The sequence below is a fragment of the Microcaecilia unicolor genome, chromosome 7 (assembly GCF_901765095.1).
Source record: "Microcaecilia unicolor chromosome 7, aMicUni1.1, whole genome shotgun sequence".
Classification (NCBI taxonomy): Eukaryota; Metazoa; Chordata; class Amphibia; order Gymnophiona; family Siphonopidae; genus Microcaecilia; species Microcaecilia unicolor.
In genome coordinates, this window is record NC_044037.1 from 251,974,070 (window position 1) to 251,999,186 (window position 25,117).

General features: G+C 41.2%; 1 protein-coding gene across 1 annotated transcript in view; it reads left to right on the forward strand.

Moving 5' to 3' along the window:
* Window positions 1–25,117, forward strand: part of NEB (nebulin) — a 424,680-nt gene that overhangs the window by 47,575 nt on the left and 351,988 nt on the right. Inside the window, 16 exon segments of the mRNA XM_030209286.1 lie at window positions 7–114; window positions 343–447; window positions 2,618–2,716; window positions 6,387–6,491; window positions 8,526–8,633; window positions 8,712–8,825; window positions 11,843–11,944; window positions 12,027–12,134; window positions 12,364–12,468; window positions 13,151–13,249; window positions 19,218–19,322; window positions 21,524–21,631; window positions 21,710–21,823; window positions 22,932–23,033; window positions 23,117–23,224; window positions 23,468–23,572. Coding sequence (XP_030065146.1) covers window positions 7–114; window positions 343–447; window positions 2,618–2,716; window positions 6,387–6,491; window positions 8,526–8,633; window positions 8,712–8,825; window positions 11,843–11,944; window positions 12,027–12,134; window positions 12,364–12,468; window positions 13,151–13,249; window positions 19,218–19,322; window positions 21,524–21,631; window positions 21,710–21,823; window positions 22,932–23,033; window positions 23,117–23,224; window positions 23,468–23,572 — 1,695 coding nt within the window.

Genomic DNA, 25,117 nt, shown 5'->3' on the forward strand with positions numbered 1-25,117 from the left:
TTGCAGACTCACTACAAGGATAAATATCATCAGGACATTTTGGGGCGTTACATAGGCAGCTTTGAAGACCCACGCACACAGCACTGTTTAAAAGTGGGATCATTGATGAGTGATGTAGGTATTGTGGCATGTGGATATAGGGGGTTGTTTACTAATGATTCACACATGCTATCTGCCATGGGGCCCATAGGAATAAAATGGACCATGCAGCAGATAACATGTGCTAATGCTGTTAGCGTATACTAACCATTAGCAAATGACCCTTTTAAGGGTTTTTTTTGCTTCAGGAAGACAGTCTTTGAGAAAATTAACTCTAACTCTGTTTCTTCCCCGCCTCCCTAGAAACTCTACAAAGCAGATTATGAAGAAGACAAGGCCAGATGCTACTTCCCACAAACGATCACCCCGCACTATGAAATAGTAAAGAAATTAGACAAGATTAAAGACGTATGTGTGCAACAATTTCTATCTTCAGACAACCAATTGTGTAAATTGTAATGTGCTTTTTAAGTAGGTATTCAAAAGTTGTAAGGAGCTTGTGTGAAATCTTAAAGTCTAGTGTAGGAAGCAGATTTCTCTTCTATGCTAAGTAACGACTCAGTTTTCAGCTGTTGCTCAGCCTGCAGAAAAATCATTTATCAAGTCCCTGTTGTACATATCTGCTGTATATGTGGCCAATAGTAACATGTCCAAACCTAACTGGTTGCACCTTCTAGTTACTCAAAAGAATAAAATCTAAGACATTTTCTATTTCCATTTGAAGAAGGGAACATTTAAAGGATTTTGTTGTAAGGGATAAATTGAATGCAATAAAACAACTTCATTGGTGGAATGTTTTCTGAAAATAATAACTGTTAGAAAGTTAAAATGCCTTTTGTAAACAACAAAAAAATTGACTGAACAATAGGAAGTCATTAGAGAGATACTATTATACTATGGTGCTTATTTTAGAACTACAGTAAAATCTCGATTATCCGACCTAAATGGGACCAACCTATTGTTGGATAAATGACTTTTCAGTCAGAAATACAGAAAACAATGATAACCCCTCAATCAATGTTGAAATAAAGGCAGTAAAAGCAGGATCCTGGCATACAACGGTGGTAAAAGTAGGGTCTTGGTTTGGAAAACAGAAAGAGAAGCCATGTGACATCACCAGGGGTCTATTGGATATGCCGGATGGTCAGATCAGCGAAGGTCGGATGATTGAGACTGTACTGTATTCAAGTTTTAGATAAACTGTTACTTAGATGTCCTTATTGCATGGCCCTCTAAATCCTGATTTTACAAAGCCAGGGTTTGAATGTCTAAAGTTGAAAAACATGTGTCTTTCAAGGGGGTGTGGTTTGGGTATGTTTTGGACTGGACTTCGGCAGACTTAAATAATCGATGTTTTTCCCCCATTGCAGAAGGGGCGGTAACATCTATGCCCATAAAGATGGATGTAGAGAGTTAGATGTCCAGGGGGGCATTTTTGGAAGGATCAGTAACTGTTTGCACGTACCCTGTGTTAACTGAAAAATATAATACTAGGAAAGTGCAAAGCCTGTGCAGTAAATGCAAGGAGCGTGACCAGTATCTGCCCTGCATGCATTATTATAGAATTTACCGCACCTACTTAATCCAGAGCTTCCATAAACCAAAAAGCTTTGGTGGTGCATGCCAAACTAATGTCCTTACCCACTCCCTTGGCAGGTCTAAATCCCCCTCTCCCAACCCCTACCAAAGTACTCCCTCCCAAAACCCATATGAGTGCCAATTCCCCAACACAAAACCCCACCCTGGACACAACAGCCATTGACCTCCAGAACTCACCATTCCTTACCTCCCTGGGACCTACTTTGAATGTAGAAGTTTTTTTTTTTCAAATTTCCTGGGTGGCAGTGGTCCCCCACCACTGCTGCCTGTGATGATGCCAAGATCCAAAATGGTGCCTCTGCTTCCTAGCAACTGCTAGGAGGTAGAGGTGCTATTATGGATCCTGGTATCATCCTGTGCAGCAGCAGAGGGGACTACTGCCACCCAGGGACACTGAAATGAGCAATATACACTCCAGGTAAATCCCAGGGGGGTGAAAGAGGGTAAGGGGATGTGGCTGTGTTGTATCCAGGTCAGGTATTTTTGTCAGGGGGATCGTAAATCATAGATAGAGATGTTAGGAGGGAGATTGGAACTCTTGGTGGGGGGGGGATCAGGAATGGACTGCTTCTAGTAACAGTGCACCTGCCACATTATCTTGAGGTGACAGTAAGTGCAACAGTAATTTTGGCAGTGGTGACAACTAGCCAATGGTATGGACCCACGTGCTAGTTGTCATACCAGCTTCTATGGACACTGGTCCTCGAAAGCTCATGCCTCAATAAATTGGAACTCAATTCTTTTTTTTTTATATCCCAGGCCCCCTCAATGGATACTCACAAATTTCACCTGAAGACACTTACTCAGAGAAGCCAAACCAATAAAATAATCCATTTCCTTCCCCATCCTCACATTTTTTTTCTTTTAGTAGATTGTTAAAACAGAAAGAAATCCTCTTATCTATTCGATTATATTAATTAATAGTGTCTATCTAGTGATGATTGTTATATTCAGGACATGTTTTCCAATTTTTTTCTAGCCTGTCTACAGAGAACGTCCCGAGAAAGGTCAGTTTACTCAAGTGCCTGACTCTCCAGTACTTGTTCAAGCACAGGTGAACACCAAGCAACTGAGTGATGTAAGTATTAGTCCAATAAAACAAGGAGACAGATTATCTAGATGATAATCAAACCTAAGAATAAAGGTAGAAGGAGATGGGTTTATCTAGTCTAATGGAGAAAAAAATTGAAGGATGACTGGGATATTTGTATTAAAACTAGGAATTATAAAGAACATTGTTATCTCTACTAGAAACAGGACAAAATAACAAGCTGACATTGCTGCTGGGGAAATTTAGATTGGCCATTAGCAAATTATGAAAAAGTAAGATGGAATAATCTCCATGATTTTCAGGGATTGTTTTGGCCATGTGGCAGGGAGCAGTTATGGCCAGCCATTCAGGTGGCGGTAAGGGCTTCTGTGCTAACCTGGCGGTAAATGGCCAGCACGCAATGCTGCCCAGTTACCACTGGGTAACCCCCTGCGGAAATATTTTTCAAACATTTCCACTAACACTGGAAATGCCACGCACTGGGGGAGGGGGGGTTAACTACCGCTGGCACCCGCATCGGGCCAGCAGTAGTTCTGGATTGCCGTACAGTAAGCCTGCAGTTGGCTTACTGCTACTTTGTTAAAGAGCCCCTTAGTTCACAACTGAAAAAGGGCATTGCCATGGAAGGAGCATGGTTGGGTCAGAGGGGTTCACTGAAGACGCACATGGTATTATAGAATTCTGGAGATCCATGCTTAATTTAGGTGCGAGGATTTACACCAGGTTTCAGCAAATGTTGGGCGTAGATCCCAGCACTAGGTACTATTTTATAAATGGCACCCAACTCAGAGCACTGTTTATAGAATAGCGCTCAGTGCTCGCTTTTTTTTCAGCGCCCAAATTTGGCCACCATTTATGGAATCTGGCCTATAATGGGTGCACAAATGTTAGCACCTATGTTACAAAATTGCCCACTAATGCAAGATTTTATGTCAGTTTGGGCTAGGGAGTAGGGAAGGGCACACTGGACCGTACAGGTCTTTATCTGCCATCATTTACTGTGTTACTATGTTACATGGGTGACCATAGTGTATCATAATGGCAAAATCAGGCAGATAATATGGAACAATTAATTACCTCTGCATTACAGTGGGGGAAATAAGTATTTGATCCCTTGCTGATTTTGTAAGTTTGCCCACTGACAAAGACATGAGCAGCCCATAATTGAAGGGTAGGTTATTGGTAACAGTGAGAGATAGCACATCACAAATTAAATCCGGAAAATCACATTGTGGAAAGTATATGAATTTATTTGCATTCTGCAGAGGGAAATAAGTATTTAATCCCTCTGGCAAACAAGACCTAATACTTGGTGGCAAAACCCTTGTTGGCAAGCACAGCGGTCAGACGTCTTCTGTAGTTGATGATGAGGTTTGCACACATGTCAGGAGGAATTTTGGTCCACTCCTCTTTGCAGATCATCTCTAAATCATTAAGAGTTCTGGGCTGTCGCTTGGCAACTCGCAGCTTCAGCTCCCTCCATAAGTTTTCAATGGGATTAAGGTCTGGTGACTGGCTAGGCCACTCCATGACCCTAATGTGCTTCTTCCTGAGCCACTCCTTTGTTGCCTTGGCTGTATGTTTTGGGTCATTGTCGTGCTGGAAGACCCAGCCACGACCCATTTTTAAGGCCCTGGCGGAGGGAAGGAGGTTGTCACTCAGAATTGTACGGTACATGGCCCCATCCATTCTCCCATTGATGCGGTGAAGTAGTCCTGTGCCCTTAGCAGAGAAACACCCCCAAAACATAACATTTCCACCTCCATGCTTGACAGTGGGGACGGTGTTCTTTGGGTCATAGGCAGCATTTCTCTTCCTCCAAACACGGCGAGTTGAGTTCATGCCAAAGAGCTCAATTTTTGTCTCATCTGACCACAGCACCTTCTCCCAATCACTCTCGGCATCATCCAGGTGTTCACTGGCAAACTTCAGACGGGCCGTCACATGTGCCTTCCGGAGCAGGGGGACCTTGCGGGCACTGCAGGATTGCAATCCGTTATGTCGTAATGTGTTACCAATGGTTTTCGTGGTGACAGTGGTCCCAGCTGCCTTGAGATCATTGACAAGTTCCCCCCTTGTAGTTGTAGGCTGATTTCTAACCTTCCTCATGATCAAGGATACCCCACGAGGTGAGATTTTGCGTGGAGCCCCAGATCTTTGTCGATTGACAGTCATTTTGTACTTCTTCCATTTTCTTACTATGGCACCAACAGTTGTCTCCTTCTCGCCCAGCGTCTTACTGATGGTTTTGTAGCCCATTCCAGCCTTGTGCAGGTGTATGATCTTGTCCCTGACATCCTTAGACAGCTCCTTGCTCTTGGCCATTTTGTAGAGGTTAGAGTCTGACTGATTCACTGAGTCTGTGGACAGGTGTCTTTCATACAGGTGACCATTGCCGACAGCTGTCTGTCATGCAGGTAACGAGTTGATTTGGAGCATCTACCTGGTCTGTAGGGGCCAGATCTCTTACTGGTTGGTGGGGGATCAAATACTTATTTCCCTCTGCAGAATGCAAATAAATTCATATACTTTCCACAATGTGATTTTCCGGATTTAATTTGTGATGTGCTATCTCTCACTGTTACCAATAACCTACCCTTCAATTATGGGCTGCTCATGTCTTTGTCAGTGGGCAAACTTACAAAATCAGCAAGGGATCAAATACTTATTTCCCCCACTGTATATGCTGCAATGCTTACATGTATTAGCATTGTAGCAACCTTCCTCCAAATGCTAGGAACGCTCCCAAACACCAAATCAGAGCATTTGCACTTAACGTGCCTTAAGTTGTGCTTTTAAGATGCATTAAATGCAAACTTTAGAAAAATTAGTAAATAGGACCCTGAATGTATATTCACTAAAAGATATACAGCCTTTATGAGCAGTTAATCAAGTTGTTCACATTTGTTCAAATCCAGCAAGTAGTTTTCACTTGAGGGGTCTGCCATAACAAAGAAAAATTATGTGAGGTCACAGAAGTAGTTCCAATGGTCACAACGTTTGCTTTCTGGACCTCTAAGGATGTAGGCAGGCCTCCTGGAGGCCACTTATGCATTTAGGGAGATGAGGAGGTGAAGGCCCTGGGGGTTGGCTGCTTCAGTGTTTGGAGAAGGCATGATACTTGTACCTGCAGCAAGACTTTATTCATTGGATGGGGGTAAGGTGGTCCAAAGATTACTTTCTGCACACTGGGGTGAAAGGGGTGGCTAAGCCAGGAAGTCAGAAGATGCATTAACCTGGTGGGCTCACAAAATGTCTTAAGGTGTAGCTAACTTCTGGCATTAGCTACTGAATTATGCAAAGCACATTCCTTTACAGTAACTTCTTTTAATGTTAATAATCTGCTTTATATTCATTTACATTTGCTGTAGTTCATTAAAATTATTTCCTTATATGACCTATTTTTCTAGTTATTGATATCGTAAGAGCATGCATTACCATTTAGTACTTATTAATCCACTGATACACTTTAGTAAATAGAAACCTTAGTATCTAAATTATTGTCTGGGGCATTTCAGAGTACCATAGCATAAGGAAGAAGCATAATTGGTGATCTTTACCTTTGAAAGGTAGAAGTGCATCCAGAAAAAGTTCAGAGATGATATGTTAAAATCTGTCTACTGACCTTAAAGTTTTCAAATAAAATCACAGGTTTTGTCCTTCTTACATACCCCTTTGTTTTCTGATTTTGTTTCAGATGAATTATAAAGCCAAGCATGAACAAGAAAAATCCAAGTGCCATATTCCAGCAGACGCTCCCTTCATTCTCCAGTCTAGACTTAATGCCTATAACCTCAGTGATGTAAGTTTGGGCCTGTCTATCTGTCCGTCTGCCTACTTACTTGTTTTAGAGGAGATTACCTGGTTGTCTAAAAACACCTCCTTATTATATAAACTTGCTCTTAACAGTTTCAGATCTCACCAGTGTGTTTTTTCTAGCAAAAAAGGTGCCGGTACTCAAATGCCAGGCCACCCTTCAGGGGTGAGGTGATCACTGAGGGACCCACTCCACAATAGCCAGGCCCCCTGCAACCAGTCACAGAATCTATGACAAGGCAGAATTGGTGTGTAGAGCCTGAGCTCTTTCATTAAAACTTGGGGGTCCATGGGTCAATTTTAGCAGACAATGGAAAAGGTGCCGGTACTCAGTACCCATAAGTACCCCCTCAAAAAAAGCCCTGGATCTCACCTTGACCAATGGCTCAGTCATTCCTGCCTCCAAGGTGGCCAAATTGAATAGGGTTCTAGTTAATGAGTGCTGTGAACCTATGTGGGAGATGTAGCAACTTTTGAAAATGGAGATTTCAATACTGCCCCTGAGCACCCCCTAGCTAGTTGACTTTTCAGGATATCCACAATGATTATGCATGAAATAAATTTGCATGCAAGGGAGTTAGTACATATAAATCTGTCTTATACACATACCGCTGGAATCTATATAGCATGCCTACTATTTTGCGCTGAAATCCAAGCGTATATTATAATAACACACATAACTTAATTGACCTTACAAGACAATAAGCATTGTTAACAGCACTTAACAAGCAATAATGAGCACTAATTGGAAATAATAAGTATTCACATTCATAACTCCCTAAGGGCCCAGTTTACTAAGCCACATTATAGGCACTTTAGCATCTTTAATGTGTATTAGCCATATATGCGTATTACCGTGTGTGCGCCTACAATATCCCTATAGGCGCCTCCACAGTTAATGTGCATGCTAATTGTAGGCGTGTTAAAAATGATAATGCGCCTTAGTAAACAGGGCCCTAAGCGTATTCTGTAATGTACTGCACCTAAATTTTAATGTGTGCAGGCAAGAAGGAGCATGGTTATGGGTGGAGAAATGGGCGTTTTATGGGTGTTCCAAAATTTATGCGCATTGTTATAGAATACTGCCCTCAGTGCCTAAATCTACGCACTGGGATTTACATCACATTTTTGTTGGTGTAAATGGATGTGTATAGATTTAGGTACTAGGATATTGACTAAGTGTATTCTGTATACTGCACCTAAATCTAGGCACCGCTTAGGTGGAAATGTTGATGGTTCTTTGCATGTCATGTGGCTGTCAGAAACTATTTTGGTTCGATTGCTGCTGTGTAGGAGGATGCCTAGTCTTACCTAATGGATAAGCCAGTCCCATTAATGATTAACTTGAGCATGAAAGAAGCAGTGACGTAGCCACAGGTGGGCCTGGTTGGGCCTCGGCCCACCCAACAGTAGCACACGTTTAGCGGTAGCTGTTGGGGATCCCAAGCTCTGCCAGCTGAAAACTTCCACCTGATGGTAACAAAAATGCTGCTCTCCACAATACTGGCTCCTATGCATGCTCAGTTTTCAGTGCATGCCTGCTACAGACTGCAAAGGTGGAGAGAAGCATTTTCCCGCCGGTTGAGATTATTTTTTTGTGTGAGGGTGGGGAAGGGGAGAGAACACTTGGTGCCCACCCACTTCTTGTCTAGGCTCACCCAAAATCTGCTCTCTGGCTACGCCCCTGGAAAGAAGTACCAAATATATTCTTGTTAATGTGATACTCTTTATTTTAAACTTCATTTTCATCTACTTACATTTACCTCTGCCAGGTATTTCCCTATCCCATGAGGGATTATAATGTAATTTTGTTTCTTATAATAGAAAGTCTTTTAAGTGAAAAATCATTCATTAGATGTAGACTATACAAATATGAATATTTATTGACAATTAATACTTGGTTTTATGCTAGAAACAAACATTATCATAGCTGGTTCAGCCAATATTTAATATGACTTCGTACTGTGTTTTATGCCCATTTGATCTTTAATTTACCCTAAAATTGTTCTTTTTGTTTTAGACATGGTATAAATACGACTGGGAAAGATCAAAATCTAAGGGCTTTGAAATAAAAATTGATGCAATTCCACTTAAGGTGGCTAAAGCAAACACAAGGATTTCAAGTGATGTAAGTTTCCAAGTGCAAATCTTTATTTTTCAGTCGATATTAGGGGCTGTGTTTGAAAAATATTTGCTTTTCCTGCAGGTGGCATATAAGAAGGATTATGAAAAGAGCAAAGGGAAGATGATTGGAGCCCTCAGTATTCATGATGATCCCAAGATCCTCCATTCTGTGAAGGTGGCTCAAATGCAGAGTGATGTAAGTATCACTAAAGCCACCTTGACCTGTGTCTCAAAAGTCTGCCTTTAATAAAAGCATCACTGTAGCTGTCAATCTGGGAGCTGAGGGTTTAATATAGTTCAATGCAGTTAATCTGCGTTAGATTCATGTGCTAACACTTAGTGCAAGGCTTAGTGCTGGTTGTACGTGCAGTTTGAGATGTGCCTTTAAGTTCATATCAAGTATCTATGTTTAGCACAGTAGGCCATGTGATGTGGAATGCCCTTCCTATAGAAGGCACTCTTTCTAATTTTAAGGTCATGTTGAAGATTCATTTCATTTAGCTTTTAATTCTTGATCTGAGCCATTTATGGTTTTAAAACTCGGTATTGCAATGTTACTTGTTATTCTATTTTATGCTATTTTTGGATTATAATTTGTATTTTATTTTTGTTACTCTATTTGTAATCTGTTTTGAAGGTCTGACCCTAAGCAGACAATCAAATAAATGTAACCTTAAACTTTCCTAATGCAAACGTCATGCAAAAGTTTAGCTCTTCAATGCTAGAAACAAATAGCATTACTTCTGTAATGAAAAGTGTGCGCTGTCAGAAAAAAACAGCACATGGCACTGTGATAATATACAACAGTTTGCTTTATCAAAGAGTAAAATGTCTTCCTTCCTGTCACAGTGTGGCTCACACACTGCGAGGGAAGGGAGACATTAGGAATAAATAAATAAATAAAAACAGCCAGCTGGGCTCTGTGTCCCTCTGTCCACTGACACCCCAAAATTATTCCTAGTGGGTCTGAAACACAAATAAAATCCTTGGTGGTGTAGTGAACCACCCTTCTCTCCCATGGAATCCCCCGTACCCAAAATAAATTAATAAAATCACTACTGATCTAGTGGCCCCCTCCCTTCCTTTGGCCCCCCTGACCTGACCTCCTCCACTTGATACCCAAAACAAAATCCCTAGTGGTCTAGTGGACCCCCTTTCTGTGGGCCCACCCATGCATCACCCCCTACTCATTTTCTTTTTTAAATTTGCAGAGGTCTTTTTAAGCAGTATGATAACAGGTATAATATCAAAAGTATCTATGAGCAATAAACATATACATAGAAACAATATAGGCATACAATTGCTAAATTATCCTACAGTTAACAATTATACTACAACTTAAATACAGTCCAGAGGAGAACAAATGAATACCTTCCCAAGTAATAAGCTTTTATATTTTCCTCCTACTCCCCTGTAAAAACCAAGTATAACCCCGTCCTCTGCTCTCGCCCTGGGTGACCCAATATAATCACCTAATTATCAATCATTACATTCTAAACAACACTTTGATTGCTGTATCCATAAGCTGTCAGACAATATTTTACAAGTATTTTAATACAAGAACTCTCCAATTTTTTCCCATCCATGCAAACGTACATAGTGTCATGGGGTATCTGTAATATAAGCTTTGAGAGTCCCAATTCAACACTCCGGTTGTTCTGTTCCCGCTCTTGCACCTGCTCCCATGAGGATATCACCACTGCAGTTGCACAGTTTCTTCCCACAGGGACACAGTTCATTCAAAAACACCAAGAAAAAGAAAAACAAGATTTTGCAAAACACTGCCTTATCTTCAGCAGTTATTTATTCATGCAGTATTCAGTTCCATTATTTCACCAATAGGGTGTCCCCTTTCACCATCCACCCTATCTTACTTTCTTCATGCCACTTCCATAGGAGTCTTTTAATAGAGATACTGAAAATCCCATGTTTTTCTCTTATTGCTTTTGTTCAAAACCCAAACATTAAAAACACAGGTTCAACAAAAAATACAGCTTTGGCTTTCTAGTTTTTGTTTTGCATTTCCGATCTGACGAAGAAGGGCAACCTTCGAAAGCTAATCAAGAAATGTATTAAGTTATGTCCAATAAAAAAGGTATCATCTTATTTTCTTTTCCATGTTTTATTTTGTTTGATTTCTATTGATTACCTCTAAAAGTGGACTAACACGGCTACCACACCTCTCTACTTTAGTTTTTGTACCAAAGCTGTGTAACCCTCCTCTCTTCCAGTATTTGAAATTAATCTGGTCCCTCCCACAGCTGCTGTTGATCCTTTCTAACTGAAACCTTCCAGCCCAGTTTTCTTTACAACAATCAAAACAGCAAGATAATGTTCACAACTTTATAGTTTTAGTAGAATTGAGGTATCCTGCTCCTTCAGTCTCCGTGCAGTTTGTCTCTTCCACCTTCATCTCTGCTGAGCTTTCATCTGGTTTCAAAGGTGTTTTCTCACAGTCCTTAGGCTCAAGATCCTCCTCCTATTTCCACACCTCTGTTGCAGGGGTGTAGCCAGACAACAGATTATGGGTGGGCCTAGGCAAGAAGTGGGTGGGCACCATGTGCTCTCCCCCACCAGCACCAAAATAATATTTCAGCTGGCAAGAAAACACTTCTTTCCATCTTGGCTTATCATCAGGGGGAAGTCTTCAGCTGATAGAGCTTGGGATCTCCACCAATTACCACTAAATGTGTTCTACTGTTGGGTGGGCCTGAACCCTAAGTGGGTGGGCCCTGGCCCACCCATGCCCACCTGTGGCTACGCCACTGCTCTGTTGGGCTTTGGCCCTTCTCTGTTGCTCAGAAGTTATTTGTACTTATCCTACATTCTATCCTAAGGTGGTGTTGGAATTCCATCTTAACCGGTTCTTCTGCCAACATTTTTCCCAAAACCACATGCCCATCCTGGAGAAAGCTTTCTGCAAGCCTTAGACTGCAAGCAAGCCTTAGCCTTCTATCTGAAGCATACTAAAGTCAATAGACAGTCTTCCCAGCTTTTTCTTTCTTTTGACCCAAACAGGATGGGGGTAGCCATTGCAAAACACACAATTTCCAATTGGCTAGCAGATTGCAACTGTCTAGCACAACGCAGGAAGCTTTGATGATTGTCTCTACTAAGGAGCTAAATAGTTTTGCTGTGATTTCAAGTTTAGCTTCTCTAGAACATTGGTGTTTCAGAAGATGCATATAAAATTCTTTCCTTTTTATTTTAAAGCTATTATACAAAGAGAACTATGAGAAAGCAAAAGGGAAAAGCATTAATTACTGTGACACACCCAAGTATCAACTGGATACCGTTTTGAAAAACTTTAATGATGTAAGTATTTTATTCATTTTTACTTTTATGTATGTATAGCATGTAGATATTGAAAGTTCACTGAATTTTTTCTTCTTTGCAGACTCACTACAAGGATAAATATCAGCAGGATGTTTTGGGACGTTACATAGGCAGTTTTGAAGACCCACACATGCTGCACTGCCTAAAAGTGGGATCACAGAGGAGTGATGTAGGTATCGCTATATATGGAAATAGAGGATTTTTGACTAATGGCTAATGTCCACCATCTGCCAGAGTGCTCATAGGATTCAGTGGGACCTGTAGCAGACAACACATGAAAGTGCTGTTAGCACATTACCCTTTAGTCAATGACACCGTTATGCTTTTGTTCACTTCAGGAAGACTGACAATCTTTGATAAAATTGACTCTAATTCTATTTCTTTCCTCCATCTTCTAGAAAATGTACAAAGCAGATTATGAAGATGACAAGGCCAGATGCTACTTCCCACAAACGATCACCCAGGAGTATGAAATAGTCAAGAAATTAGACCAGATTAAAGATGTATGTATGCAATGCAGTTTTCAAGTCCAGAATTCAGCAGTGATAGAGAGAATACATGAAATCTAATAGTCTAACTTAGCATAGCAAGCAGATTTTTCTTCTGTGTTAAACAAAAAACACAGGAGAGGGAATCTGAAGTACACTCACACAAGAGCGAAAACCAAAAAGAACAAGGAGCCTTCAAGAGTGGGGGCGTCAACTCAATATTTTACTGAATAGACCCTACACGGTCCATATTTCAGCTAAACCACCTGTGTTAGGGGCCTATCAATATTGATGAATCTCAAATATGTCAAATGAATCAAAAATCCTGTAAGTCAGAGGTAGTAGAATTAGAGAAATGAAAGATGCCAAAAGCAGAGCGAGTAAACCAAGGAGCTTCATGAGCATAAACCCATTCAAATAAAAGCAGAGCTTAATAAAAGGGCCCTATAGTAACCTATGGAACTTTGTAAGTCTAACTGCTTTGAAAATGAACCCCTTAGTCTTAGATTGTGGTGAGGTTTAAATATTGATCCATAAATTTGTAACCACCTTTTCCATACAGTGTAATTTATTTTATATTTAATTACTTTTTCATTAAGGGTAAGAAATGTCCTATAATTGCTCAAAACAAAATCACTTTTTTTTGTTTATTCAAAAAAAGTCTTAACTTTGTAATATTTTTCCATTTTATTTCTAGCCTGTCTACAGACAGCGTCCCGATAAAGTTCAGTTTACTCAAGTGGCTGATTCTCCAATACTTGTTCAAGCACAGGTGAACTCCAAGCAACTGAGTGATGTAAGTATAAATTTAAAAAAATTAAGAAGACAAATTATATAGATGTTAATAAAATCATAGAGAAAAAGCTAGAAGGAGTTGGGGTTACCTAGTCCAATGGAGAAAAGATTGACTGATGACTTGATTTTAGTATTCATTTGGAAATGATGAAAAGAATAGTGATTAGTTGTCCCTCTCCACTAGATATAGGACAGGAAAAAAATAAGCTTACATCAAACCTGACATTAAGAAATTACAGAAAAAGTGGGCAGAGCAATTTCTCTCCTTTTCTGATATTGATCTCTTGCAGAGATTGAGCCATAATGGGATGGTTAGACAGTGCTTAACTGGTTCCGCCATGTGGAGTGCTTCAGGGCTCCCGATTCTCACCCCTGCTGTTTCATTTGTTTATGTCATCTTTAAGAGCTTTTACCCTAGAGACAGACAAATTATTATTACCTTATGCAGATGACATATTTATGCTTGTACCAGCTTGTGAAGATTTGACTAGAACTGTTATAAGATTAACTTCTTGTTTAGATTGCATTCAGAACTGGACTATTTTATTTATTTGGATTTTGCTCACACCTTTTTTCAGTAGTAGCTCAAGGTGAGTTACTTTCAGGTACACTGGGTATTTCCCTGTACCTGGAGGGCTCACAATCAAATTTTGTACCTGAGGCAATGGATGTCAAGACCTGTGCTCTAACCACTAGGCTATTCAGACAACATGCTAAAATTGAATATGAACAAAACATTATTACTGTGGTTTCATACTCCTAATGTTGTTGTTCCTGATAGGATTATTCTTTTTTCCAATCTATCTTTTCCTGTTGAAAAAGAATCTAGGGTACTTGTTATCATTCTTGATTCTTCAATGACATTTGAGACACAAATCATTCACTTGTGGCAAAAAAACATTCTTTAAACTTAGACAGTTAAGATTGATCAGATATTACTTTGAGCAGTTGACTTTTGCACTGTTGGTTCAGATGCTAGTTCATTCTCATATTGATTATTGAAACTCTTTGTATTTGGGATTATCAAATAAATTATTGGCTAAACTCCAAGCCCCCTCCTGCCCCCTCTTTCCCTCCCCACTCCCCCAGCCCGCATCAAGACCTCGCCCTCACAAGACCCCCCACTCTCCTAACCATGTAGGTAAGCTTTCGGGCTTACCTACATCCCTGGTGATCCAGCAGGGTTGGTGGGGGCAGGAGCACAGCCCTCTCACTCCTGCCTCTCGTGGCACCTCTCTAAAATGGCTGCTTTGACCTCTTACTGCAGCTCGCAGTACTTCATGTAGTGCCACAAGCTACCGCGAGAGGTCACAGAATCCATTTTAGAGAGGTACCAAAAGAGGCAGGAGCAAGGGGACTGCACTCCTGCATCCAATGACCCTGCTAGACTACCAGGGATATAGGTAGTCCCAGGGGGAGGGCTTACCTGCACAACTGGGAGGGGGGAGTCTTTCAGGGAGGTCTTTAAGCGGGCTGGGGGAGGGGTAAGGAAGGAGGGAAAGAAGGGACATTGGTGGGAGGGGCAAGATGGGGCTTGGGAGCTCTTTTTAACAACAAAAAAAAGGTTATGTGGGTCCTGGCCCAATATTCAGTTGGGGCTGCTTAACTTTTATGTGACCCTGACTGAATATCAACCGGACCCACCTAAGTTCTGGGTGGCCAGGCTGCCCAAATTTATCCCCGATATTCAGTACCAGTGCCCAGACATGGCCCAGCACTAAATATCATGGAATAATTTAGCTGGCAACGTTAAACATTTTAAAAAACCCTGACTGCCGCCAGCTGAATATCGGGGGGATACTGTTCAAAGCACCCTGTTTGTTATTTCAAGTGCTTTATGGTCTTACTTCAGGACTATTGAATGATATGTTTAAAGATTTTCTATAAGTCTCACGTTGGTGGAAGGAAAAATAATGGAGTCACTGCTGAAAGAAAGGATAGTTAACTTTCTAGAAGCCAATGGGCTACAGGACCCGAGGCAACATGGCTTTACCAAAGGAAAATCCTGCCAAACAAATCTTATTGACTTCTTTGACTGGGTGATCAAAGAAGTGGATGAAGGACGTGCGCTAGATGTAATCTACTTGAATTTCAGCAAAGCCTTTGATACGGTCCCCCACAGAAGACTCGTGAATAATCTGAAAGGGCTGAACTTAGGACCAAAATTGGTGAACTGGATAAGAAACTGGTTGGCCGACAGGTGGCAGAGGGTGGTGGTAAATGGAATCCACTCAGAGAAAAGGAAGGTGAGCAGTGGAGTTCCTCATGGGTCGGTGCTGGGGCTAATTCTGTTTAACATATTTGTGGGCGATATTGCTGAATGGTTGGAAGGAAAGGTTTGCCTTTTTGTGGATGACATGAAGATAGCCAATAGAGTGGATACCCTGGAGGGAGTAGAAACAAGAGAAGGGATCTCCAAATGTTAGAAGAATGGTTGAGGGTCTAGCAGTTAAAATTTAATGTCAAGAAGTGCAGAGTGATGCACTTACATAAGTACATAAGTACTTAAGTACATAAGTACATAAGTAGTTCCATACTGGGAAAGACCAAAGGTCCATCTAGCCCAGCATCCTGTCACCGACAGTGGCCAATCCAGGTCAAGGGCACCTGGCACGCTCCCCAAACGTAAAAACATTCCAGACAAGTTATACCTAAAAATGCGGAATTTTTCCAAGTCCATTTAATAGCGGTCTATGGACTTGTCCTTTAGGAATCTATCTAACCCCTTTTTAAACTCCGTCAAGCTAACCGCCCGTACCACGTTCTCCGGCAACGAATTCCAGAGTCTAATTACACGTTGGGTGAAGAAAAATTTTCTCCGATTCGTTTTAAATTTACCACACTGTAGCTTCAACTCATGCCCTCTAGTCCTAGTATTTTTGGATAGCGTGAACAGTCGCTTCACATCCACCCGATCCATTCCGATCCAGAAACCCAAAAGAGAGATACCAAATAGGAGGGGAGAGATTAGTAAGCTTGTTTCAGGAGAGAGACCTTGGGGCGATGGAGTCCGAGGATCTGAAGGTGAAGAAACAATGTGACAAGGCAACAGCCGTGGCCAGAAGGATGCTAGGCTGCATAGAGAGGGGTATAACCAGCAGAAGAAAGGAGGTGTTGATGCCTACAAGTTGTTGGTGAGGCCCCAACTTGGAGTATTGTGTTCAGTTTTGGAGGCCGTATCTTGCTAAAGATGTAAAAAGACTGGAAGCGGTGCAAAGAAAACCTACAAAAATGGTATGGGATTTGCGTTGCAAAGCATATGAGGAGAGACTTGCCGACCTGAACATGTATATATTGGAGGAAAGGAGAAACAAGGGTGACATGATACAGATGTTCAAATATTTGAAAGGTATTAATCAGCAAACAAACCTTTTCCGGAGATGGGAAGGTGGTAGAACTAGAGGACATGAATTGAGGTTGAAGGGGGGCAGACTCAGGAGTAATGTCAGGAAGTATTTTTTCATGGAAAGGGTGGTGGATACATGGAATGCCTTCCCGCGGGAGGTGGTGTGCCATTTTGACTGGCACTGATGTCAGGCTCACCGGTCTGTAATTTCCTGGATCACCTCTGGAACCTTACCCCACCTGACCTCCGCTGACCCTGGCCTGGATGTATGCTTTATAGTCAAGTGGATAGGGCAGGAGTGGTCCTACTCTTCTCCTGCCGTGATGCTGCTCTGGGTTTAAAATGGCAGCTATGACCCCCTAACGATAGATTGAGGTACTACCACTAAGGATCAATCTGCCGTATAAGGAGCAATTCCCAAACTTTAACTCTCCTCAAGTGCCAGAGAGAGTTCCACAAGACTCATAACATAATCCTTTGCTCTTACTCTCATAAAGGTCTTGGAAGTTAATGTAGGGGCCAAATGGGCTATTCCTTCAGTCTGCCTTGCTGATGCCAGCTGATGGAATGGTGCCTAGTGGCCTTATTTGCTCTTTTGCTCAGCATGTGGGGGACAAAGGAGTGCATACTGGGTACTATTTTGTTAGTTGGAACTAGTCATACAGGTTGCAGAAGTGGTCCCTTCAGCCCTAGCATTTGCATCCTCAATCTCCAAGGGGGTGCATGGGCTCCGTAGAGGCCACCTAGGTATTCAGGGAGATGGAGAGGTGAAGACCATAGAGTATAGATGCTCAGTATTTGGGAGAGAGGTGGGGTTGACTTATAGGGCTTATCACAAAGGGCAGGAAGAATGGGGAGAAGGTAGGTTATTTGGTTTGCCACATGACCTCGATTCATTGGACATGGGTAAATTGTTCCAAGATGACTTTTCTGTATAGTAGGGGGTGGGGGGAGAGGTACAGAAGACTAGTCCAGGAAATCAGAAGATGGATTAGCCTGTGGTGCTCTAAACATCACTTGAGGTATAGTTAATCTTTGGCATTAGTTGGTAAGCTATGAAAAAGCAAAATGATCTGCAGCTCATTCATTTTTTCCTGCATTAAGAACAATTTTTTGTGTATTAATGATAATTCAAAGGTATGCACTGGCACTTAAGGTGTGTTAAAGCGTTGGTGCATGTTAGTAAATAGGCCCTTTAGTATCCAAATTATTATTTGAGGCACTTGAGAGAAGCATGCCAAAACTGAAAATATGTTCTTCACTTTTTTAACAGTAGAAGTTTATACCGTATGGGCCAAATTCTATATATTGCACCCGAAAAATTGGTGCAGACTGAAAGCATGCTAAGCACGATTTTATAAAGGCCGTTCGGCCTCTATAGAATCACGCTTAGTGTCACCTTTCTGCGTCATGTTTTTGTGCATCATGTAATCCTTCTAAAAGTCTGCACTGTTTATAGAACACGCTGACCTTTTTTCTGAGCTGAAAAAAAGCACCAATGTATTTGGTTTCCACCTTTTTGGAACCCAAGTTCCCTGTACATGTTTCACAAACAACCTAATTTCTTAGGAATTTGAACCCAGCACCCATGAATAATAGGTCAACTGTTTTAACCTCTACATAGGCATAGCTCACAGGCATCTATAGTGATGGCTTAAGAGGAGAGGATATACATCTTTGAGTGTAAAGGTGCATATGTCTGTGGGGATAGGTGACTACAGTTTGCAGACACAAACAATGAGGTTCCCTGTCCACAAGGTCTGGTTATCAGTCCGAAAACACTAGTAAAGGGTTGGGTGAGTAGGTCAGCTGTAAATCAGGTGGGAGTTGAACCCTGATCACCTGACTTTCAGTCCCAAGCCAATACCAGTAGGCCACTGCTCTACACACAGCTCTTTAGGGTTCCAATGAGGGATCCGTAGAACTGCATAGGGTAAATATCCAAGATCCTTGGCCAAGCACAAAGCACCCTACTAAGGAATGTGAGGTACAGATTCAAGCACGTTTATGCTATGGCCCAATGATCCTTAATTGCGAGCAGCACCCTAGACCCTCCAGCATACCTATGTTTCTCAAATCAACACAACTGAAGCTGATGTAAACACCATTAAAAATTTTGAGAGAACAACGCTGAAAAAAATGTACAGAATTGCGCTTAGTGCTGAACAACGTATGCACCAGCAGTTAGAATCAACATATCGGCAGCCACTGTTGATTCTAAAACAGCACACATCAATTATGGTCACACACCCCCTCATCACGCGCCTATTTCAGTTGTGCGACTTAGAAAACTAGCGCATAACTTTCTAGAATATGCATAGAGGGATGTGTGCGTAAAGTCCAATTAGTGTCGATAATTGCTTGTTAGTGGTCAGTTATCGGTGCTGATTGGCATGTTAACCAATTAAGGTGTGTGCAGCATCTGGCAGTGCACACAGATTTGCGAGCACATTTTTGGATGCCGCATACAGAATTTGGGGGTATATCTGTAAAAAAAATACAAAAATAATAAAAAAGAAGGCATATACTTTGCTAAGCCCTGCTTACTGATCTTAAAGCTTTCAAATAAAATCACAGGTTTTGTCCTTCTTACATACCGCTTTGTTTTCTGATTTTATTTCAGTTGAATTATAAAGCCAAGCATGAACAAGAAAAATCCAAGTGCCATATTCCAGCAGACGCTCCCTTCATTCTCCAGTCTAGACTTAATGCCTATAACCTCAGTGATGTAAGTACGGGCTTGTCTGTCTGTCTGTCTGTCTGTCTGCCTACTTGTTTTAGAGTTGATTGCCTGGCTGTCTAAAACATCTGCTTATACTGTGAACTTGAGGTTAGCAGTTTCAAATCTCATTTTGTTCTTCAGCTTAAACATTGATGCTTCCAAAGTGAATAGAACATAGGTGGGGCTCCCTGTACATATATAGGGGGGAATTTTATAAATGGCACTCAAAACTAGGCACAGAATAAGATAGCTACTAAATGTGATTCTTTAAAGGGTGGGTGCCCTATGTGCAATTGTGCTTAGCACTGATTCTGGCGCCCAAATGTTAAACGCCAGACTATGCCTGTTGAAACCTGGTATAAATGCTAGCACCCAGGTTGGGTGTGCTGATCCAGTATTCTCTAACTAGATGCATAACTTTTTGGAATGCCCCTGACGTGCCCATGCCCCTCCCATGGCCATGCCCACTTCTGAGATATGCACTATGGGCCAAATTCTATAAATGACGCCTAAGAAATTGGTGCCAAAAAACATGCAGTTAGTGTGATTCTATAAACTATGCCTAAAGTTAGGCATAGTTTATAGAATATACCTATGTGCTGTTCCCGAGACTATAATTTAGATGCAGCCATTTAGGGCACCTAAAACCAGGCCTAACTACATGCACCTAAGTTAGGCACAGATCCGGGTGTATTCCATAATAGTAAACATAATTTTTTTTCAAACACCCATAACCTGCCCAATCCACGGCCATGGCCACACTCCGTTTTCGACTGCACACATTAGAATTTATGTGCACCACATTGTAGAATACACCTAGAAAATTATGTGTGTACATAAGTACATAAGTATTGCCAAACTGGGAAAGACCAGAGGTCCATCAAGCCCAGCATCCTGTTTCCAACAGTGGCCATCCAGGTCACAAATACCTGGCAAGATCCCAAAAATGTACAAAACATTTTATACTGCCTATCCCTGAAATAGTGGATTTTCCCCAAGTCCATTTAATAATGGTCTATGGACTTTTTCTTTAGGAAGCCGTTCAAATCTTTTTAAAACTCCGCTAAGCTAACCACCTTTACCACATTCTCAGGCAGCCAATTAGTGCCACTAATTGGTTAAGTACCAATTCTCAGCGCTGATTGGCTTGTTAATCAAGTGTGCGTGTAATTTGGCCATGAGGCCAAATTAACACGCACAATTTAAGGTGCCATATATAGAATTTGGGGGTTTGGGAGTTAGGTGCTCTGCCTTACAGAATATTGCACAGCCAGATGGACATGCAGATTTTATTGGGTGCCAATTAAGATCAATAACTGGTTGTTCACACCCAATTATTGATGCTTAACAGCTCATTAGTCAATTAATTTCGGCATACAAATCTGAGTGCCATATATGGAATCCAGAGGATAACTTACACAATACTCTATGTTATGTTTGTCCCTGCTGCACTTCGTGGTTGCACATACAGCAGTTCTATGACTGATGTTAAGTGCAAGTCCCTAAATGTTAGGTGCATCTATATCAGGTTAAGATAGTAATCTAAAGGGAAACAGACGGCTACTTTCTCTCATAGAACAGGCTCTTATTTCATGTCCTTCAGATGCCTCCATGAAGTCTAACTGATTTTTAATTTATCATAGGGCAGGAAGTAGTGGCTCAGGGGAACATAAGAATAGACATACTGGGACAGATCAATGGTCCATCTAGCTCAATATCCTGCTTCCAATAGTAGTCTATCCAGGTCACAAGTACCTGGCAGAAACCAAAATAGTAGCAATATTCCATGCTACCGATCCCAGTGCAAGCAATAGGTTCCCCATGTCTGTCTGAATAGCAGACTGTAGACTTTTCCTCCAATAACTCGTCCAAACCTTTTTTTAAACCCAGATACGCTAACCACCGTTACCATAATGCCTGAACCCTGAAACACAACCAAAACCAAAGAGCATAATGGACTCAACAGAACTCTTCCTCTCTACGATTCCCTATTGTGTCTGTTACACATGAACCTTATTCTACCACTACATCACTTTGTAATTGTTCATACCGGAACTGGCGATCGCCATTACGGTACTATGTAAGCCACATTGAGCCTGCAAATAGGTGGGAAAATGTGGGATACAAATGTAACAAATAAATAAATAAATAAAATAAAATAAATAAAATAAATAAATAAATAAATAAAATTGTTCTTCTTGTTTTAGACATGGTATAAATACGACTGGGAGAGACTAAAATCTAAGAATGTTGGTTTAAAAATTGATGCAATTCCACTTAAAGTGGCTAAAGCGAACAGCAGGATTTCAAGTGACGTAAGTTCCCTAATGTGAATCTTTATTTTTTAGTCAAGATTTTGGGCTGTGCTTGAAAAATATTTGGTTTTCCTGCAGGTGGCATATAAGAGGGATTATGAGAAGAGCAAAGGGAAGATAATTGGAGCCCTCAGCATTCGTGATGATCCCAAGATGCTTCATTCTGTGAAGGTGGCTAAAATGCAGAGCGATGTAAGTATCACTAAAGCCACCTTGTCCTGTGTTTTGAAACCTCTGTCTTTAGTTAAAGCTTTACTGTAGCTGTGAATCTGGGAGCTAGGGTTTAGTATAGAGTCCGTCTTTAAAAAAAAGGTTTATTTATTTCCAACATGTTACAACAATACAAAACCAGCACAGACATCCATTAAACTGAGAAATGCCATGCCTTCGTACCCCTTTTCAAGAAACAGTCCCGAATACATTCAGCTATGGAACAGTGCACATAATTGTTTTCTGTAAGAAATCGGTCACCACTGCCCCTTCCTCCATCCATTTTCAACTCCCCAGTTATTCATTGAAGTTTTAAATCCTGTAAGATTTTCCCTCTTTCCCCGCTCCTCACACCAGTTTCCCCAATCTGCTCATTCCTTCCCCCTTTACTCCCAAATTCTCGCCCTTGTCAGTTCTGCCCTCAGAAGCCCCAGCTGGCTCCCCAGTCAAAGCAGGAGATGGGCTTTGGACTGGCTCCAGGAGAGCATAGCCACAGTCTAAGTAACCGTCCCTAATGACCTTCCGATAGGGAGGGGGGGAGACTTACTTTTTTCCATCAAAGGTGGCCCCCTGTAACCTCTGACCAGTGAGGGGTCCAAGGTATTCAGTAATCCGTGATTGGGAGTGTCACGCTTCTCCTCAGATCCTCTTGTACGCCCAAATTGCATAAAGATTCAATGATTCAAAAGGAGTAAAAAAAAACCTGCTAGATTTGAGCTTTTTTTTAACATCATGGAGCAATGTTTAGCAATTTGCACATGTTTTGCATGCTTGTTGCTCTACCTTTTGGCACACTGGCTTTGCCCTTGTGTTCCCATGCTAATCTTTCTTCCTGCACTGGGAGGTATGGGAAAATCAATCACAAACCACTGTGCTAATGGATAGTTCAGCAGCATTCGCCTCTCAGTTTGATGCCAGTTTTAGCAACTGTCTAGCACAACTCAGGAGGCTTTGATGATTGTCTCTACTAAGGAGCTAAATTGTTTTGCTGTGAATTTAAGTTTAGCTTCTCTAGAATACTGGTGTTTCAGAAGATGGGGTTAAATTAGACAAGAATATTTGTGCATATAAAATTATTTTTATTTTAAAGCTATTATACAAAGAGAACTATGAGAAAGCAAAAGGGAAAAGCATTAATTACTGTGAAACACCCAAGTATCAACTGGATACCGTTTTGAAAAACTTTAATGATGTAAGTATTTTATTCATTTTTACCTTTTATATATGTATAGCATATAGATATTGAAAGTTCACCCAATTCTTTTTTCTTTGCAGACTCACTACAAGGATAAATATCAGCAGGATGTTTTGGGACGTTACATAGGCAGCTTTGAAGACCCACACATGCTGCACTGCCTAAAAGTGGGATCACAGAGGAGTGATGTAGGTATCGCTATATATGGAAACAGAGGGTTATTGACTAATGGCTAACATCCACCAACTGCCAGAGTGCTCACAGGATTCAATGGGACCTGTGGCAGATAACAATTTCTAATGCAGTTAACTAGTAGTAAATAACCCTGTTGAGGTTTTGTTCACTTCAGGAAGAGTGACAGTCTTTGATAAAAGTCAACCCTAATTCTATTTCTTTCAACCCTAATTCTATTTCTTTCCCCTATCCTCTAGAAAATGTATAAAGCAGATTATGAAGATGACAAGGCCAGATGCTTCTTCCCACAAACGATCACCCAGGAGTATGAAACAGTCAAGAAATTAGACAAGATTAAAGACGTACGTATGCAAAGTAGTTTTCAAGTCTGGAATTCAGAAGTAATAGAGAGACTGCATGAAATCTATTGGTCTAACTAAGCATAGCAAGCAGATTTCTCATCTATGCTAAACACCACAGGCCATTATCTCACTTGTTAAGGGAGGCTGAAGCAGAGCAGCAGCCTTCCTAAATTCTCCCTTCTCAAGTCACAAGCTTTTCTGCTTTCTCCTCTCTGTTTCCTCTACATTCACTCCCTTTGTTTTCTCTTTACTGCTCCCCTTCCTACAGCACTCTTTCACTCTTTTTCCTCCTCACTGTAGGATTTGGAGAAAGTGTCTCCCCATCTTTAATTGCTGATTGGCTGATTCTGCTGGCTAAGACCAATCAGAGGCAGGCAATTTACAGCTATAGGAAGCAGAGAGATTCCTTTTGTGTCTTGCCTCCATCACAGTCTTAGAGCCTGCCCTGCTCTCAGTCTACTTCTTCAGTGCTGCATGATCCAGTTCCTGTCTGTTTAGCTAGGGATTTCGGAAAGGCCCTATAATAAGCACTGAATCTGCTTTCTTCAGCAAGCAGAAAGTCTCTGTGGAGACTATTAGAAAAGTAGTTACACTATCTAGTTACTCAAAAAATTTTATTTTACTACACACAGTTCTTTTGTAGCTTATTTTTGATCCATTTGAACATTTAAGTGGTTGTTTCCCTGGCTACAAATTCAGAAGTTTAAAAAAAAATCAAGGATTCTGTTCAGAAGCAATAAATGGAATCCAACGAAACTATTCTCAGTATGTTTTCTAAAAGAAAAAAAAACTATGTTTTCATTTAAGAATTACCACTAGGATCAGTGGTTCTCAACCTTTTTTTTAGTTGGGACACAACTTGTGATCTGCTGGATGATGCTCGTGTACATGACACATGTCATACATGACCTTCACGGACCTTTGGTCTGATACAGTGTGGCAGTTCTTATGAATCAAATGTAAACATTTCTGCATCTGCAGAAACCTTATCTCCCTCCAAAATCAGATGTAAATCAGAACTCACATTTTCTCCATGGTTGTTACCATACCAAAAATAAATAAATAAATACATTTGATTGTCATGTCATTTGAGTAATAGTCGCCAGTAATAGCAACATAAATCTCTCTTCTATCAGACACATCCTATATAATAAAACACACCTCCAACATTCTAAAGCCGAGAAAGTGAAGCCTTCAAGCCTTGAAGCATTCCTGCAACGTTCCGGAACTACATGTCATCAATTGAGGAGATGGAGCCTTACAGAGCGCACTAATGCTTCAAGGCTTGAAGGCTTCACTTTCTCACACACACACACACACACACACACACACACACACACACACACACACACACACTCACTCTCTGTCTCTCACATACACTCTCTCTCACACACAGACTCACACACACACTCTGTCTCTCACACACTCTCTCTCTCTGACACAAACACACACACAAACACACACACACACACACACACACACTGTCTGTCTGTCTGTCTCTCACTCATTCTCTGTCACAAACACACTTCATCTCTCACCCACACA